The sequence below is a fragment of the Oxyura jamaicensis genome, chromosome 4, assembly GCF_011077185.1.
Source record: "Oxyura jamaicensis isolate SHBP4307 breed ruddy duck chromosome 4, BPBGC_Ojam_1.0, whole genome shotgun sequence".
NCBI classification, from domain to species: domain Eukaryota; kingdom Metazoa; phylum Chordata; class Aves; order Anseriformes; family Anatidae; genus Oxyura; species Oxyura jamaicensis.
Genome location: NC_048896.1, coordinates 30,140,761 through 30,160,529, shown reverse-complemented (window position 1 = coordinate 30,160,529; position 19,769 = coordinate 30,140,761). Strand labels below are relative to the sequence as shown.

At 36.5% G+C, this 19,769-nt stretch overlaps 1 protein-coding gene across 4 annotated transcripts in view; it reads right to left on the bottom strand.

The window, feature by feature from the left end:
* The window catches only part of TLL1 (tolloid like 1), a 132,356-nt gene that overhangs the window by 24,320 nt on the left and 88,267 nt on the right, over positions 1–19,769 (bottom strand). For all 4 annotated transcript variants that reach the window (XM_035325312.1, XM_035325313.1, XM_035325311.1 and 1 more), the window contains 6 exons: positions 18,881–18,996; positions 11,239–11,341; positions 9,819–9,935; positions 8,657–8,802; positions 2,839–3,034; positions 1,785–1,910 (listed from right to left, as the gene is read on the bottom strand). In XM_035325312.1, coding sequence (XP_035181203.1) covers positions 1,785–1,910; positions 2,839–3,034; positions 8,657–8,802; positions 9,819–9,935; positions 11,239–11,341; positions 18,881–18,996 — 804 coding nt within the window. The remainder of the gene's footprint in view (positions 1–1,784; positions 1,911–2,838; positions 3,035–8,656; positions 8,803–9,818; positions 9,936–11,238; positions 11,342–18,880; positions 18,997–19,769) is intronic.

Sequence of the window (19,769 nt, the reverse complement as noted above, 5' to 3'; positions counted from 1 at the left end):
AAATGATCCAGTCTGGAGTAAGGGTACATCTAACTGCTTGTTTTCACTTTCCTGGTTTTCAGCATCACTCCATTGTTCCTTGAGACAGTGTTGGGAAACATGGAAGTACTGAAAAATTCTTAAAACCCTCAACTATGCTGCCAGCAGGGGAGATTTGGATTAGACCAGCATGAAGCAATTTTCTGTGCAGGTCAACACTGTAGCGAAGCACTGGGCAGAGTTTCTGAGCTGAAGGCATCCCTCAAATGGCCAAATTGTAACTAGGATGTAATGCTTACTGCACCAATGTAGTGATTTTAATTCTGCCTTCCAGTGAGTGTCTACATACAGTGAGTAAATACATCATGTGGAACAATACACTTCTAGGGAAAGCTCAGGGCTTTTGCTCCATACTGCACTGCACTATTTAGGATGACTTCTGCTTTTACCAGAGTTGCTTTCCTGGTTTGCATGCTGAGAAGGTATTCTTTCTCTCTTTATAGGAGGAGAAAGGTAGAGTTTTCTGAAAGACTGGGAATCTTCCCTAATGTTTGGATGCAGATCATCAGACAGATAAAGCCAAGTTCCTTACATAAATCTGGATTGATGACCAAAGGTCCTATTTCTGTCTTCATGGCCCCCATTAGATTAACATTATTTTCAGCACATTGCCTAATATGTAGAAATCTTAATACACTAGACTTTCTGAAATAACTTGTTTTTCTAATGTGCTCATCAGAAATATTGAATTTGAGGAGAAAAGGAAAAAACAAGCTCAATGAGAGCTGCAGTCTAGCGTGTCTGCAGTCAAGGACTCTCTTTACCTCACATACAAAACAAACAAAAACCACAGAACCAAAAGAACAAAAGTGAAAAAAATAAAAAAATAAAAAAAAAGACAAAACTACCCCTAAATTGTGACAAATCATGAGTGAAAGCCAGGGAACTGGAAAAAAAAAAAAAAAAAAGAGAGAGACACCAGTGAGTCATATCCAAAGAAAACCATAACAAAGAGTGCTTCAATTTTCAAACTCCATCCACCACTAAAATGCAAACAGATGAACTGAGATGAGAATAATTTGTGCTATCCCTGAATTTATTGGTGTTTATCAAACAATAATTGCTATGTAATGATCAAGTGCTTTTGCTTCTTTCCTTTGATATGAAATACGTATAGAGTGCAAAAGCTTATCTCAGTCCAATCATATGTTTACACTGACTTCCATTTATCAGATTTTTATTTCTACAGATGAATTATTTGAGCAAACTTTCCTCACCCCTAAAATGCAGAATTTGTTTCCAGCATTAAAAAAAAAAAAAAAAAAAAAAAATCTGTCTGGGAGCAGGGAAGAGTTCTCTAGTTTCAAACTGGAATAAAGAATCCTGATAGAATAAAAGATCTTCCACAAGCAAAGGTAGACAGTAGGAGTGGGATCATTCAAGTTCCTGACACTGAGGCAGAAGCATACTGCTCTGCTGATAAGACTCTCCTTGCATACAGAGGGAGACTTTGTTTTCATGATGATGAGTAATACAACTTGTGGTTTGAGAAAATACAAAGTTCTGCTTCGCATCATTTCCAGTCAACAACCAGCAAAACCTGGAAAGTTAAATTGGTAGCAGACTTCAGATGGAGATGACAGCTGTGGCCTCAGTAGCACTGCTTCCAATGCAGTCCCGTTTTTCCAAGCTTGCTCCACAGACCTCACATTGCTAGGGGCAGAGTGCACAAAAGGTGTGGTGTTTCATCTGAGTGATCGCAGCCTGGGAGCGTTGAGACCTGATAATATAACAGTACACTGTACCTTCACAGCTCTTTTTGTCAGGACCAAGTTCATAGCCAGGATCACAGGCGCACTGGTAACTGCCCAGAGTATTTACACAGCGCTGCTCACAGCCACCATTGTCAGGTTTGGCACATTCATCCTCCTCTGCCAAGACAGAGAAGAATGCAAAAATGTGTTAAATAATTACCTTCCTCAGCTGTAATTGCTGGATCAATATTAACCCAGAAAGCTGTATGCATGCCATTATAAGGTGTACTACATAATGCTGTGGATGCTGACTAGAGCATTTTCAAATTTTAAGGAGACCTGCAATGGAGAAAATAAAAATGTGTCTTTTTGTGAATTTGTTTTGCCTTGTTTTTTTTTGTTTCACAACAATACTTACTGACAGCTGTGGACCTAATTTATAAGCATTTGGTGGGCAACATACAATAATTTAAGCAGTAGTTAATCTAAAGGTTGCATAAAGTATTGAAGGAAAGATTGAAAATCTGCAGCAGGGTCACTTGAAGGGCACTTTATCTCCCACAGAATCAATTTGTGCATTATCCTGAATTCATACTCAAAAACAGATTAACAGAATCCTCAAATCCCAGGTTTTCATTCTACTGATATTAAAGTGAACAAGATGCATCGGGGTGGGGGAGGGAAAGGAATAACGTATTATCTCTACTAGCTGTGAAGTACCTATGTGATTCATTGTTAAATTATTCCTCAGATGAACTTTATATTTGAGAACACATTTAGCATATTTTACAAGACTACATATGTTTCAAAGGTGCTTCAAAACCAATCTGATTTTTTTTTTTTTTTTTTTTTAACCTGAAGAGAGCAGGTAGTTGTACTGAATATGTTCCTTCATTCTTTGGAGACCTTTTACAAGGAGACTGAAATGTCTTCACCAACATTGTTTGACAAAATCACATGCCCAGGTAAAAAGTATGTTGAAGGTAATACAGAACTGTTTTAAGTAAAAATAGGTTCAAAAATATTAATATTCTATCATAATTTTGCTAGTACAAAAACAAATGATAAAAAGTTCACAGGTCCCAAAATGTGCTTTAACATTTACCTTTAAAAAAGTTAGCTGCAAATCCTGCTTTGTTAACTGTGCCATCAGAAACAAACTTCATCCACAGGGTATTAGAGGTAGATCTAATGTCTTCTGGCTTGTCATAGCCACAAAAGTGACCTATCAAAGGACTGTTTTCATTCGTTCCATCTCGAATTTCCAAGTAGTCATATGCACAGTTGTCATGTCTTTCAATCTGTTAAAAAATATTTTTAAGGATCAATATGAACTTGACCATAAATATCAAATATCAGTCAGATAATAAACAGAATAAAAAAAAATAAAATAAAGTTGGGGTTCTGTTTAGTATTCAAGCATAAGGAAGGTGAGGAAAAGAAGCAGCATCACTAGATCATTTATACTCTTTATATATATATATATATATATACACACACATATATATACATATATATATAGACACACATATATATATTTAAGTAGAATAATTTGAGATCTTTACACAAGATACAGAATTTTAAATGGGAAAAAGTAACTAGCAAAGTAAAGGTTGCCTCTAAGCTTCCCAATGTTCTGTCAAATTCCTGCTCTGAGTTCAAGTAAATTTCTCTTTTCTCACGTACACTTCTATTCAAGTATACAAAATTAATGGTTCAATGACTAAACAGGTCAGAAATTCTACTTGGTTTTGAAATAACGAAAAGCTCAATATGAGTAAGATTCTTAGACATAATCAACCTGTATTATTTCAGGTAGAGATCAATTTTTTTTCCATTATTCTCAACACAGTGAAAATTTTTGCATTTGCCAGTATCCATAGATGTTTGAGAGTAACTGTAAAAAAAAACTCTTCATACAGAGCATGAAGAGTTTGCGGCATCTGGGGCCCAAAAAAATTAGACCCAAACACACTTCTAAAATTATCAGCTACTAAGCAGACAATAGAACATATATATATATAAATAAATAAATAAAAATCATGATTCTTCTGCAGGTGATATGTCTAGTTTCCTTTGCGTGACTCCTGATTTCAGGTGTTTTCCAACTTCCTGGGTCAGTGAGTGAATCTATGTCATATTGTCAGAGAAACATACTGAAACTAGAGCAACTAAAAACGTGCCTCTTATTTAAACAATCTTCCAGATGACAGCCAAGCACAGACTAGCATGTGAGTGGCCACGTGTACATTTCTACATGGGGTAGTAAGTGGTATGCTCTTTACATAATAGTATTTGCAGAGTCAGTCAGAGCAGGAATTGCACCAAATCGGGGGCAGACTGAATGGGATACTATCTGGAGCCTAGATAATTATTATGCCTGTCTTTATGACAGAATATAATTCCCAAAAGAATAATAAAAATATTTTTAAAATATTGATCTGGGTCATTTTTCTGTAGGATTACTTCATGCTACTCAAGTAATATAGCACCTTAGCTATGAAAGAATTATCTAAATCCAATCACTCAAAACTAAATCCTCTAAGAAAACAGTTGTTCAACTAAATGTCTGAATTGTGGGATAGGCAGGGGAGGAGGACGACAACAGTCAGGGAGAAGGAGTTGGAGAAGACTCAGATTCAGTACAGCCCATCCAAACTCTGTTAAAATGTCAATCAAATCAAAACCATACCAAACCCACAAAAATCCACATCTCATCTTCTGATAAAACTTTACTTGCACAGAAGCTATGCAGTTAGTACAAGCAGCGGCTGACACTCTGCTCTGGTTGCACATTATGACCACCACTAATCTCAGGAACCCCCACAGACTAAGGAGCTTTCATTTAGCACATTAGGAATTCTGCTTCCTTTATATAAGAAGGAAATCTAGGGGGAGGGGCTGTTTGATTTTATTTCAATTTAATGCTATCAACATATGGCACTTACGAAATTTCTCTGTCTTCTTTCCAACTCTGATTCTTTGAGTATTTACATACATAATTTTCTCCCACTCATTTCTCTGGCACAATCCATATTGCCGTTTACTGTAATTGCTTAACTGTCTGCTCAGGAACTACTTTGGACCAGAGTTAGGGAAATGAGAGGAAAGTCACAAAGGTCTGGGGTGCAACTACCTCTTACCAACTTCAGTGGCAACCGCATGTTTGCAACTAACGTGGTTAGGCATGTGTCTACCTGAGCAATGGTAAGTGTTCTACACTGTAACACTGATCCAAAATTTTCATTAATCTTAATAAATGTATGACATCATATTCCAACATGCCTTGTTATCTCAGAAAAATCATATTGCACTCTGATGTAGAAAGAAGTGACCTGGCCCAAAGCCCATTAAAATCAAAGAGGGAATTGTGTACTTCCCCCCACACGCATCTGTGGTCTTTTCATGACTCAAGACTTTTAATTAATATCTGTTTTTTTTTCCATGTTTCCATGTTTTCCATATTTTCCACATTCTAATGGGCAGTATGGAAATTATTATTTTTTAAAGGCTATGTGCAGCTCTGAGTTACATGTACCAAATTCCCACTGAGGTAAAATGTTGGTTAAGGAGAATCACTCCTTATTTTTGGCAGCAATTCAAAATGGTTGCCATTCTACCATAACAATTTATTTTCAGTGTACTACTATTACAAGTGATGCCATTATGATTATATGTTAATATAATGCCATTATTATTATATGTTAATATATTAAAGGATAAAATAGTTACACCTATATATAAATGAACAGGTAAGCATTGTGTTTCTGAGAAGTGATAACGGGTGTTAAGGCCCTTGATAACCAATAAAAACAAACTTTAAAATGTGCTTTACTTATGTGAACCTCAGGTTTTAGGATATTGTGGTACTGTCATCTGGGAACATTGCTTCAAAGTTCTATTACACTTGCAGTAATTTCTTATTCATCCTATTACAAAGATAGAAAAACTCCTTGGGTTAATGACAGAGCTCCGTTGTATAACTGGACTAATATGGTAAAAACTTATTTACTGTAGTAGTAACATTTCACAAGTTTGAAATTTCATGTGGATGAGAAGAAACAAACAAAATGCTAGCAAAAGCAAGAGAAATAAATAAATAAATAAATAAATAAATAAATAAATAAACAGATTTTACAGAAAAAAAATGCAGCTCTTTTAGGAGAATGAAAGGTACCATTGAATCTGAAGAGTTTGGAAGAAACCCAGAATTGGAATGGCATGAGTAAATTAAGTTGAAAAAATACCAGAAGAATACCTAAGACAGGTACATAAGCACAAGAAAACACTAAGAAATCTCCTAGTTAAATGGAAAGCCAGCTACTTTCTCAACATTAATTTGTACAAGAAAATTTCTTGCACATAGTTCCAGTTTTGAACTGTGACTTTAGACTAAAATGTATTTCGTAAAAATTCTGGACTACATTTGTTTTATAGTTCCTCGCGCAGGAAAGAAAAAATTAAAACAGCAAAAGATTTTATCAAAATACAAAGATTTGAGAAGCAAATCCAAGAGCAATTACATTTCAGGAGAAATCTTTGAGTTACTTTTTGTTATTGTTAATTTATTTGTTGATAAATTCCAGTTCAGGTATATCCGACTCAAGTGGTAGACTAGTCAGAAAAGGTGGGGATATATCCCTAACGGAACCCTTAACACCAGTCCTTCAGGAAGCTGGATACATTTTATTCTTTTAATTATGTAAAAATAATTTAAATGAACATTATCTGTGTGGATATTAACAGGGCCATTCAAATGAAGGAGATTAATATGGCACAGACCTACAGATCTTCAGGACTGCCTTTGCTGGTAAAACTGCCTGCCAACACAGGTCCTTAAAAAAATAAACTCAAGGACCACTGGTTTTCAAAGAACATTCGTTCTTGGAGTATTAATAAAAGTAGCCAGAGTATTATAGTATAATGTAGGTAGCTTTGAGTATTAATAGAGTATTAATAATGGTAGCTATAATGATGAAGCTAAAACAATGGAGTTACCAGACTGCATCTCTGCTGACATCTAGGTACTGGAAAAGAATAGCTCTCTACCAGGCAGCCAAGTAAGAAAGAGTAATCCCACACCCAGTGGAAAACGCATTGCCCACCGCAGGCAAAACAGGATGACTCATTGATGCAGTTTGAAATTCTCAGCTTCCCCTGTGCTTTCATTTCAGAGTGGAGGTTATTTATACAGTTATTTTTTCTAGCATTACATATGGATAATGAGAATTCCTCATACTTAACTGTACCTTTCAAAGGACAGAGAAGTAATTTTTTCACAAACACACTGCAATAACTCTTTGGCCTGACATTTACTGTTTTGATCTAATCTGGCATGAATAACTGTGATTTTCAAAAAACTTTTTGTTTTACTGGGCAGCACACCAGGGATTGAGTCCAGAGTGGGACTCAGTACCAAAACACAGAACACCTACGTTCAAGCACTTGGACCTGAAATGGAAATCAGCCCCAACAGTGAACGTCTAGGCAGGGCACTTCATTGCAACTTTCAAAAGAGCTCTCATGCTCATTCGCACCAGCTAATACGAAATGCAGTAAAGACAGATGTAAGAGATGTAAGAGAAGTCTTCTGGGGTACCTCATTTGATTCTCAATGGCATCTTGCCACTGTGGATTGACAGCTCAGACTCTCCCTTGAAAAGTGTGTGCCTTTCAAGTCCCTGCTGTTAGAGACTTTTTTTATTTTTTTTTCCTTCAAAACACATCTAGCACTAAACACCTTTTTGCTTGAGACTATCACCCAACAACACTGCTGTTTTTAGGAGGTGTCAGTCCACGTTTCACCTCTAGAGAGTGCCATTATACTAAACAGCCTGCAAAAGAACTGGAAGATAACATTCCTTCCAACAGCCTTAACCACTACTAAAATTGTGCTCTCATTTTCTCTGTACGGATGAAACTAAACCAGGGTCAGTGCAAGCAATAAATTACCATGAACACTGAGTATCTGCATGGTAGTCAAATACTATGGCAAGTCTCCTATGCAGGTTCATAGAGCCATTTCTCTTGAGATCACACTAAAAAATACTGAGCAACTATGGCAGACTAGAAAATCTCTGTATCTAGTCAGTAAGTTATATAAAGTTACTGCTTAAAAAGAGAGACTAAGATTCTCTGTTAAGTAACCTTGAGCCAGGCCAAGCAGTCTAAATAGCATCTGAAAGGCTCTTGGCAGGGAGAGCTCATCTTGTCTACACTAGACCAGATTCCAAGTATATTACTAAATTTTTCTACAAACTTCAAGTCAGTGTATAATGTATGTATATACAAATATTTATGAAATATTGTTTTTTCTTTCTTATAGAAAAGTTTACCACTGTTTAGCAATGTTTACATAGAAAGATGTATGATAATGACACACAGATATTACTCACCACAAATTTTTTTCTTCCCCTTCTAAATATATGTTTGTAAACTGAATTTAGGGAGGCCTTTCATATATATATATATATAATATATGTGTGGGGTGTTTTTTTGTTTGGTTAGTGTTTTTGTTGTTGTTGTTGTTGTTGTTGTTTTTTCAAAACAAAAGCCAAACACCACAGGGTTTTTTTTTCCAGATAGACATTTCTTTTTAACAGTAAGATTTAGTAAAGACACAAAATCCCAGTTATTTAACAGAATATTAAAGCAGCCTTACTGAACTGGAGCATTTGTTAAACTGCAACAATTGCCAGAATTTTAAACATTCCAATTCAAATAACACAGATAATATAAAAACCTTTAATCTTCTTGAAAATGTCTGCAAAACAGAAGGTCTCATGGAGAGTAGAATTGGATCCTGGAGGTTATTTTTGCTAGAGAATTAATAAATTCCTCCACAGGTTTAATGAGGATTTCCCTTAAATGTCACTGTTACTCATTCACTAGATGCTTTTCTGGATTTGGTCAAAACACTTTACCTCAAATGCTTGAAATGTTAATCCTACATTGTAGTTTTCAGACACTGTTATTTTCCACACGCATTCCTTCATTGGTCTGTAGTCATCAGGATAATTGGGAGACTGGATCTGGCCTTCATTTTTGTGGATTTCACCTCCACAGATAGCTGGCAAAAACATAAAAATCTAAGTATATTTACAATAATGACGTTTATTGTACCCCATGACCAAACTGACATTTTTATGCCCCTCTTCTTTTTAAAACTATTGAGAAGATCATTCTAGAAAATACTTAGAAAATCTATAAAGGACAAATTATTGAAATCATAATTGATTTAGACCACTATACATATTTCTGTTAGTCAATGTAATGCAATTCTAATAGAGCGAAGCATTTTTCTAATGTTGAGGAAGACTCTGAAATCACTGATGACCTGAATTTATGTTTTACAGAATATATTTAAATGGTCACAATAGTTCTTTTTGATCACCTTTGAAATATATTTAACATAATTTCTTCATTAATATTTACTAACCTTTAGAAAGAGAAAAATGAGAGGAAAACCTTATATTCTGTAATAATCTATATATTTGGTCAGGCTTACAGTAAATTTGAAAAAAAGAAACAACAGCTAATATAAGAAATATTTTCATTAAAAGTAAATGCATTTATTCCAGGATCCATACTAACAATTATGTAAAGAACTGTAAATAGCAATTAAATCCTACAGTTCAATATTAAAGAAAACAAGCTCTATTTTAGTTTAAACAGGTGAATGTAGACTTCCTAATATACTCAGTGTGGGAAATATCTCTTTATTAAGTAATCCCAGAGCATATGGAAAACTTTAGTCAGATTTTCTGAAGAATGAACAGAAAGTATTCAAAAAATTATTTCCACACACAGAGTACAACATGCACATTTAGTTAATGAAAGAATAGGCAAAAACATTATGAATAATATCAGTGGTGTCCCTAGAAAAGAGGTCATCTGAAATCTGATCACACGAAGTTTCGAAATGTATCTACTAAGCTGACATCTTCGAGTCTCTTTTAGCAATAAAATACCAAATTCATTTTCTTATATATGCACACCTATGTATAGTCAGAAATATATTCAACAGTATCTGGTTAAGACTTTTCACCCAGAACCAAACAATCTTTAGTGCTGTAAGAGACCAACCTTCATAAACTGCTGCAAAACCTTTTCCAACCCAGTTGCTGCTGCTGCGGAACTCAATCCACATCCTGCTGTCAGAGGACGCAAGGACTTCTGGCAGTTTGTCACCACAAAACCTGCCTAAAAACATGCAACCAGTGACTGCATTTTCTGCCGCCTCTGAAGCCAAACGCTGCAAACATTTACACATGTGTTTAACATTATAGACAGGAGTAGCATAACCAGCTCAGTGGAACTATTCACATGCTTATGGTGGAGCACGTGTTTCTGCAGATTGGGACCTAAATACAGAAAGATTTTATTATAAAGCTTTTCATTGCTGTCAGGCTAACAAGTCAAACTATAACATGTTGGGGGAATTGAGAAATTATTGATATAGAATGTTTCTATGCATACAAACCTATTTTGGAAGGGTAAAGTGAGTACTAATCTTAAGAGATGAACATAATCCAGGTCACAGTAATACTGCTCATCATGTCTAAGGACCAAAGAGATTTAAGAACTAACATCCAAATGACCCTGTACTATGTTACCCTTTTAAATTCAGCCTAGGTAGGTGAAATTTTCATTTGTTTAGGTGACACAGAAGGGAACAAGACGAAAGAGTACTTACTGCTTGGTCTTAATTGTTTTCTCTTTTCTCTTTAAGAAAACAGACATTGCTGTTAAAAAGCTGTCCCCTGTATTTATTTCCCTTTTATCTTTTTTTTTTTTTTTGATTGTTTTTAAATTGTGGCCATGAAAATGCTAATTATTTTTAGTCTATCTTCTAAAAACAACAACAAAACAGGCCTAAGAGGTTGGAGACTCATGTTCCCGATGGTATGAAATCCCCAGTTAAAACTGTAGAAGACCACGGGTTGTGAAACTTAACCTTTGGATTCAACTAGTGTTATTTATTTTAAGACTATGGAACTAACAAGGAAAGGTTGAATTCGGAGTAGGGGAAAAGTTACCCTTCCTTGACACTTTAAAAATAAAGGCTTTAGCAATACAGCCTTAAAAATAAAGGTTATGCTATCTTAAGTCGTATTGCCATGACAGAAGGACTAGTACAAAACATACACCTGTACTATCACCTGTACAGGTTGCATATACAGAAATCACCTACGGAAACTTTGTATTTTAACACCCATAAGCAAAGCAAAAAGTTGCACATTTTGTACTTTCTTCTTTCCCCACATGAAATTGAATAACAGCTAGTTGCAATGAAGTGTAAGGCTCTGTGTTGAAGTCAAATGAACAACTTATTTGAGACCATTTAAAGTTTTGCGTTTGTTTGTTTGTTTTCCCCACCTCAGTTTAGATACATTTTAGACACCTAAAAAAAAACGAGTATTATGTGTACAATAGCAAGCAAGAAGTCCACTGAACTGAATGAGCATTGTAACTATGGACAGAGAGACATTTGACAATTGCATACCAAGAAGAGGTGATTTTCTCCAGTATCCATCTCTTACTTCAATATAGTCATACCAACAGAGACTGCTCTTGTACAGGTCCATTGTGGTGAAGTTTAAAACAATCTGCAATCAGAAGAAAACAAGTAAATCACATATGGTTCTTGCGAGAAAATGACCTCAACAGCATTCTGCAGAACAGAAGCCAGTTGTGACCCATAAAAGGATCCCAACTGCTTAGACACTTAATTAACTTCAACTAATTTTTTATAGTAAGATAAAGCTGTATGGGAATATTAAAAGGTTGTTGTTGTTTTTAATTTATTTTTACGTAGTCAAGAAGATCTGAGACACAAATTTAGCTGCTTACAGGGAGATTTTCACTGAGAAATAATAATTCAAGAACGCTCATATGGTAAAATAATGTGCTGATCTCATTTTAAGTATGTTATTTGATAATTCTCCTGCCAATTCTTCTTCCATTCCATTCTGTGACTATAAGCAGCACTGACAGCTATAAAAAAGAATTGTTTTGGTTTGTGTTTCCATTCAACTACTGTTTTGACAAGATTATTTACTTTCAAAGAAGTTATGTATTGACAATGGTGGACCATAATACTAAAACCAGTATCATTAAAAGAAACGGCACAAGTTCCTTTTTCACACAGAGATGTCATGAAACTATAAAAAAGCTTTTTATACAGAAATCTCTATTTTCTGCATTACTGGAATTTTGACTCTTGATTTCACTGAGCACACCTGTAAATAGGCATATTTTCAATACATTGTATCAGGAGTAATGTAGACCACCACATTATCCCACTTTGGTTTAGAAATACTAATCTTAACCTGCCATAAACTTACACTTTTAACAGAGAAGTAGATTATAGTGATTCTAGGTTCACAATAGCTACAGGCTGGACCCTGACAGACTGGGACAGTCTTAGTGTTACGCCCTTCAATTTCAGGGATGAGTCAAAACATGAAGATTAAGACTCATTCATATTTTGTATTATAAAATCACTTGCAATTCATAACCTTTAATTGGATTTAAACATATCTGAAAAATAATGCATCTTCTCAGTGTAGATTAATAAATATTTCAGACTAACTATATAAATCTTCCTTATTTACATACAAGCATTAATTGGTTTTATTCTTAGCTTTGATCCTAGGAACTCACAATTAAAACCTGCTATTACAAAGCAAACAGAAATTGCTGCATAGTAGCAAATACCTCATAATGCAAAAGTATAACTCCATGGCAGCCTGTGAAGCAGCTGTGAGTGTCAGTTGAAAGGAGAGGTATTTACCCCTAGTCCAGCTCCAAGTAGGAAATGTAACACTACTAACTGGAACAATGGGCCAGATAGTCATGCAGGATGACTTCCATTTTTTCTGAAGGCACAAGTCTCTCCAAAAACAATGATGTGATACAATAGTAAACCAGAAAAGCAGAACTTTTTCAGACTGTTACATTTTCAAAAGAAAAACAGCTATTGGAGGAAGCTAATTTAAAGGTAACATAAAGCCCTTAACATCAGGCTAGCAGAAATTTTGATTTCACTTATTTTTCACCAAAAAAAAAAAAAAAGTATACACACCCAACTACATTCTCAAAAATCTCTTTTGTGTTCATTGGAGAATGGGAAAATTTCTATCTTGAAGGCTGTATTGTATCTTACCCCACCACCTTGTGCTGGCAACCTACTGACTGGGTGAAAAATCGAGCTCATGAGTGATTCTACGTAGCTTTCACTTTTACTAATTTGATGCCATTGGAAACAGAAAACATCTGTTTGCCAGAGGTCCTGTACAGTGAGGTATATTAACACTGGCAGCCACAGCTTTGTGGGATGAAGGTATGAGCCATGAAGCATGCCAAGGACTATCAGGACAGCACTGAATAAATGGATACCTGTTCTGATGCTTGAGTAAGGCCAAACATTTATACCCACAAGCTGCTACCACATCCACAAAACCTCCGTAAGTGTTGCTGAAACCACAGTCTGTCTCTAGCACTGTGTTCTTCATGGGAACATCCAGCAAGCAGCTTTGGAACACTTTCAGTGTAGCAGATGCAACAAATTTAGCCTGTTCTCTCTGTCTTTGGGCCCCTTCCTTATATCATTTTAGTGCCACAAAGAGAGGTAGCAATTTAGTCTCAGATGTGTATGCAGAGAATGTACACTTTGATGTTAGTTTGACAATTTGGAAACTCCTCAATATTTAAATAATATTAACTCATGTCCACAACTGCTATTGGCACTGTGAATCATAATGACCCATAACAATGAAAGTCAACAAATTATATTGAAGATCAAATTATGTATTAGGCTTCTGTCCTGAGCTGCAAGACAAAAACAAACGGATATGAAATCAGACAATTTCTATGTAACCCCTACTCTTTGTTGCAATAATAATTACAATAGAAATTAACATATTTTGAAGAAAGCGTATGCATTCCTTACACTGACAAGTTTGTAGGAATATATATTCAAATATTTTGAGTTATCTTTCCATATCCATATTTTACCTGGCCTTGAGTATAGATTCCATTTCCCTGAACTTTGAAAAACAGCTAATAAAGTCCTAACCAAAATAATAATAATAATATATTTTTTAAAATCGAATAACAGTATTATGTAGACAGTGGATGTGCTCGTAAGCATAGAATTAAAGGAAAATGAAATGCTCTCATTTAATCATTCAGTGAATTAGAAGAATTATAGTTTTCTTATAGAAAATATATCAATTAATCAGTGCCATTAAGAGCTGGAGCATGTAGAGAACTGCAGTGGAGCAAGGAGGGAGTGTTGTGGGGTTTTTTGGTTGTTTGTGTTTTTGATGAAAGCCAGTCCAGAAATCCAGACAGTTCACTGTTTAACTCCAAGGATTTGAACACCAGCCTTTGGGACATCGACAATTTGATTCTCAATCTCCTGCATCTTTGCAAGTTCCATGAACTAGACTTCATGACTGCTTTCCCATTTCAGATGTAGCCATTCGGGTTAAATAGAACAAATTTCAATAGGAGAGGGACAACGCAGGTGATTCAGGTAAGCACAACACACACTCTGGATGCACTCTCAACAGAACAAGCTAGTGTTGGTAGAAACCTGGGTTTCTATCTAACAGCCTCTATCTTCAATGTATTATGCAATATCTCTCTTTGTATGGTTCTCATTCTCTTTCCCCTTACTAGGTTTTCACTAGGCACTTACTGGGGAATTATATATATATATATATATATTTATTTTTGCAAAATAGGAATACTGTTTCCTTTCTAGTATTACTGAGAAATTTGACAGAAATCATTCAATGTTGTAATATTCAGTTTCTAGATTATTGTGCTGTAGGCCCAAAAATGGCGTGTGTCAAAGCATTAGCTGAAACTCTCAGCTGGCATATACTAGGCTGCCCTTAGCAGTCTACTTGTCCTCTACTGCCTTTAGCAGTCTGCTCATCCTTTTCCATCCATGTCAACCTCATCCCAGCTGTGCAGGCAGAGGGGTTCTCAAAGGGGAGGATTTTTCTCTACTCAGATGAGATGCAGACAGCTGGGTGAAGGTCAGGCTACCTTCTATGTCTGCTTAAGCTAACCTAGCTGGCTCTGATGGAAGCAGGTTATGGAAGCCACATCCTATGTCTTCTCCATGGCTCAGCTTGAGGTCTCTCACGAGTCTAGCCACAAATTTTCCTTTTTGCAGGACACAGCTGAAACATCAGGTTTCTCTGTTTTCTGTTTGCAAATTTGCCTTTCTCCAAACCTTAGTCACCAGGACAGAAAAGGGAAAATGATGGTGTTACTTAGGTGTGATCATGTCACTATCCCGAAGTGCTGCTATCTAAATGGAAACCATTAAAATGTAATGAGCCTCCTTAATGGTTCCTGTCTTTGAAATTTCATATGAAATATGAAATAACCTTCACAGCCTTCTCTGACTCTGACTTGCCAAAGTATTTGATGATACAGCAATTCCTTAACATTGACTAGAATTCAAGAACTGTACATAAGCGGAAACCCCAGTCTGTCACAGCATGATTTTTGGTTGGCAAGAAAAAAAAAAATAAAAATCTAAGATTCTGTTCTGCAATTCTGCAAAGTGTTAAAGACAGCCAGAGACTGCAGAGCTTGTTCAAGGGGACAAGATCACTGAAAGTCTTCATAGGAAAAAACAATCAATGGGTGTTTGTCAGTGCAATTAAAGAATTATTGATTACACAGCAGATTCAATTGTGCTACTGCAGCTTCAGATAGAAAATATCATACCGCCCAGTACCTGGGATATTTAGCAAACACCAGGCGGTACTGACTAAATTTTCTGCAAGTGGCATTTTCCTCATCTCACCTAAGGACTCACCTGTCCTATTTCATCTTTCACTTAAAAAATTATGGAAAAATAGAAAGTAATGTAACCTATTCAGAACAAATAAATAAATAAATAAATAATAAAAAAACACTGGCAGAGTTTAAACTCCCCATGCCAACAATATCTCTACACACCAAAAGGAGGGATTCACCCTGGCAGAGGGCGTATGGTGTTACTAACACCATCTTCCCCCAGAGATTTTTCTATGTATAGATATGCTGTATACAGGTGTTTGCCATGTTGTCTTAAATCTCAGGAGAAAGTAAAAGGTGAATGAACTGCCTTGTTGTACTCGGTCTGGCCGGGATGTTGACTTTCCCTGCAGCAGCCCATACAGTGCTGCGCTCTGCACTTGTAGCTAGAACAGCAGTGGTATCACACCGGTGTTGTGTCTGCTGCTGAGAAGTGCTGGCACAGCATCAGGACTCTCTCTGACCCTCCTAGGGGGTGGGCAAAAAAGTGAGAAAGAAACATCAGCAGGGCAGCTGACCTAAACCAACCAAAGGGATATTCCATACCATGTGATGTCACACTTGGCAATAAAAGGTGGAAAAAGGAAGAAGAGGGGAGGGGTGGGCTCTCGTTGCGAAAACGTCCGTCCTCCTCCCAAACACCGGCTACGTGCGTTGAGGCCCTGCTTCAAGGACGTGGTCGAGCATCGCTCATTTGTGGGAAGTAGAGAGTAATTTCTTTCCTCTGCACTTCCACATAGCCTTTACCTGTTTTGTTTTGTTATCCCTTTCCCCCTCCCTCTTCTTCTTTCCCTTTTTTCCCATTAGTTGAATTGTTTAATTAATATTTCCTTAATAATATTTTTTTCTCTTTAATTAAATTATCCTTATCTCAACCCGTGAGTTGTTCTTTCCTTTACTTCTTTCCCTCCTCATCTGAGGAGGGGGAGTGAGAGAGCGGTTGTAGTGTTCAGCTGCCTAGCACAGTAAAACCACCACACTTGTTTTAGTCATAGGGATGCACATATTTTAGGCTGGGCTGGCAGTTTATGATCTTTATCAATAAGATGATTGCTACAGCCAGAGTGTACCTCTGCAGTCCCGTCCTTCACTGAATTTCCTGCTGAAGATCAGAGGTGCCTGTACATGTACAAAGCAGCACGGATAGAATAGAATTCTCTAAACTATGCTCAAACAGCACAATATTAGATCTCAGTAAATAAGAGACAAGAGCTAGACAATCTGGACTGATGCTTTTTCAGTTTATTTTTAGGTGACTAAAGTACTCACTGATGTTTCAGAACATGATGTGATGTACTTATATGTACTCTAACCACCATCTGACATTTCTGAGATCTATCAGGGTCAAAACAGCAAAAAAGGAAAGAAATAGATTTAAATAAATATTTTATTTCATAATGTGAATATGTTATCATAAATTGCTGAAAAAACTTTGGATCACGCATAATAAATGTGTCCAAGGCAACATGCGATATGCATTAGTTAACATTTAGACCTCATTTCTGCTACTCTGTTATCTGCATCAAGTACTTGCTGCAAATAAAGTCCTTTATCTCAAGTAAGGCACTATCCTGTGGGAAGAACGCTGACAAAACAGATTTTTTGGCATTAGCACAAATATCATTTACGTTGTTCTCGCTGAATTCTATGGAGACTATGAGAGCTGGAGGTCAGAACAGTGCCCTACAGACAGGACATACTACGTCAGATTACAACTAGAAAACAGGGTTTAGTCATTTTCTCCATTGGAGGGGGAACTAGGATGGGAATGGTCTCCTTATATTGCTGATTTCAAGACAGGGCTTAAGCTTTTGTACAGCTCAATAGTGGTAACAATCTCAAGACATCATAACAGTGCTACAAATATATTACAGTTACTAACATCCACAGATACAGTTGTGCAAAGTTGTATGTTATAAATTTTAAACACCATAATTTTCCAACTCATATATTAATGTTATTTTCAGAAGCCAACAGTAACTGTAGATGAACATTTGACTTTTATAACTGTGAAACAGGAAAGAAATCTATGCCATTTTTGTTGTTAGGAAGCTGCGTGTAAGAAGCAGCACAAATAATGAGGATATAAAGTTACCTATCTAGATTAATTTGCACCTTTTGTGCAACTCTTCTCTTATTCAACTGTTTTTGTTTTTTCCTGCAAACCTGCAGAACCACCCACACCCTCCAAGCATGTTTATTTTTCCTCTTGTTGATGGCTCCTGCCCAGAGGAAGGTGAACACAGTCCAAATGACTTTGCTTTCATTCCTCACACTAGCAAATTCTTTTACAGCTCCTCAGGATCTACTAACACATCAGGGACATGTATTCTTGGTGTCTGCCAAGACCCTAACCTGAAAGAAATAGAGAAAAAGTAATCCAGCTTGGAGAACCTATGTCCAATACTGAGTAGGAGAAAACTGACAAAACTGAAATATCTGGGGGCAAATGCTCTGTTTTCCTCTTTGGACTTCCCAGTTTTGAGACTGGTGCTGGGTCTCAATTTTCAGCCTTCAGGCAGTATTTGCTTAATTTTGGCTACTGCTACCTGTAAAGAAACTTACTTTTTTTTTTTTTCCTGCATATTTTGTCTGAAGATGAAGCTTCCCATTTCTCCCTCTATCCTTATTTATTCTGAGGCAAGCTAATATTTGAGCCAGTACTTTAAAGCAAAATTCAGCTAGTATGTTTTGAAAGCGTACACAAGGAGAACACGTTTTGCTTTCAGTGGGGTGGCACACTTTTCTGTCCAAACTGCTCTCACCAAACCCATCTCTTTATCCACATTTTCCCTAAACTGACACCCAGAAATTAAAAGCGTATGCATTACGCTTCCATACCAGGAACACACACACAAAAAAAAGTGCCACTTTATTTCCTTTATTACTGTTTCACAAAATCTCTTTCAGCATAACAAGGAGCTCCTCAGGCTGAGTCCAGCTACCAGTCCCAGGCAGCTCAGCTTGTCTGAGCCCGTACTGGAGAAGAGTCCACCAAGGAGTCTGCACTACCTCTTCTACCTCTATGCCAAGACACCAACTCCATTGAAAGTCAGTTTTGAAGGGGTTTCATGATATAAACACACAGCAGACTGAAATAATGACTTCATTTCACGTGGAAAGCCACTGGATGGATGCTACTGTGGTCTAATGCCACAGACCACAGTCAAGTCAATGGCACAGCATTCATGGTCCCATTCAAGAGACATGGCCTATGGCCTACCATGATTTTCAACTATTATGCAAGCTTTAAACATAAATGCAACATTTTACTTTAAAAATAGTATCTGTATTTAGCTGAGAGAAAAGGTTAAGCATACCTTTTCCCCTGGGGTCACAGAGATTCGCCATATGCAGTGCGTGTAGGAAGGATAGCCATTTGGAAAACCTGGAGAAGAAAAGTTTCCTGTAGATTCCTGCAGTGTTTCTCCACAGGCTGAAAGAAACAAAATACAGTAAAAATATAAAATTAAATGCGGCTACCAGAGAAAAATGTCTTTCCAATATCTATTTAGAATGCATTTAACTCACTGCAGATGCAGAATGGAAAACAGACTAGTTATTTTATGATTTATTCAAAACAGTGATTTTAAGCCAATCTGACATTCATTCCATTTTACACAGGATGTTTTTATTCCATGAACTGTTTCACTTGTGTGCTGTCTGCTGACTTAACCAAAATTACAGCAGTCTTAGAAATGTCATTGCTGTCCATCAACTGCAAAATTATATATATAACTATTTTGCAGGGGAAAAAAAGTTAGCCACACCCTTAGTCACATCCTTTATGAACTAAAACAAACCTAAAACAAAAACTGGCATGGTGTGACTGCCACCACACTGGAATTTTGTCAGCGGTTTCATATTATTTAGTACTTTGCCCACATGAGAGACTAGTCTGACCTAAAGTCACTCATTTATATTGGTATAGAAAACTTAAGTCCTATTTTCAACTGAATCTCTTGCAACAATGATTTGTAGAGATGAGAGTAATAAAGCAAAGCCAATGTAAAGTCCTAAAATGCTGAAGGATTTTATATTCTTTATTACTGAAGCTTTTAGAAACTCTATCTCACCTGTCAATCATGCTACTGTCTGTTGGCTGACTGATTAATAATTCCCCTGCACACTATAATACAGAATTGCAAGCTCCTGTCATTCTCCCCCATTAAAACTGATTCTGGTAGGCTGTCACACCTCAGTCAGTCA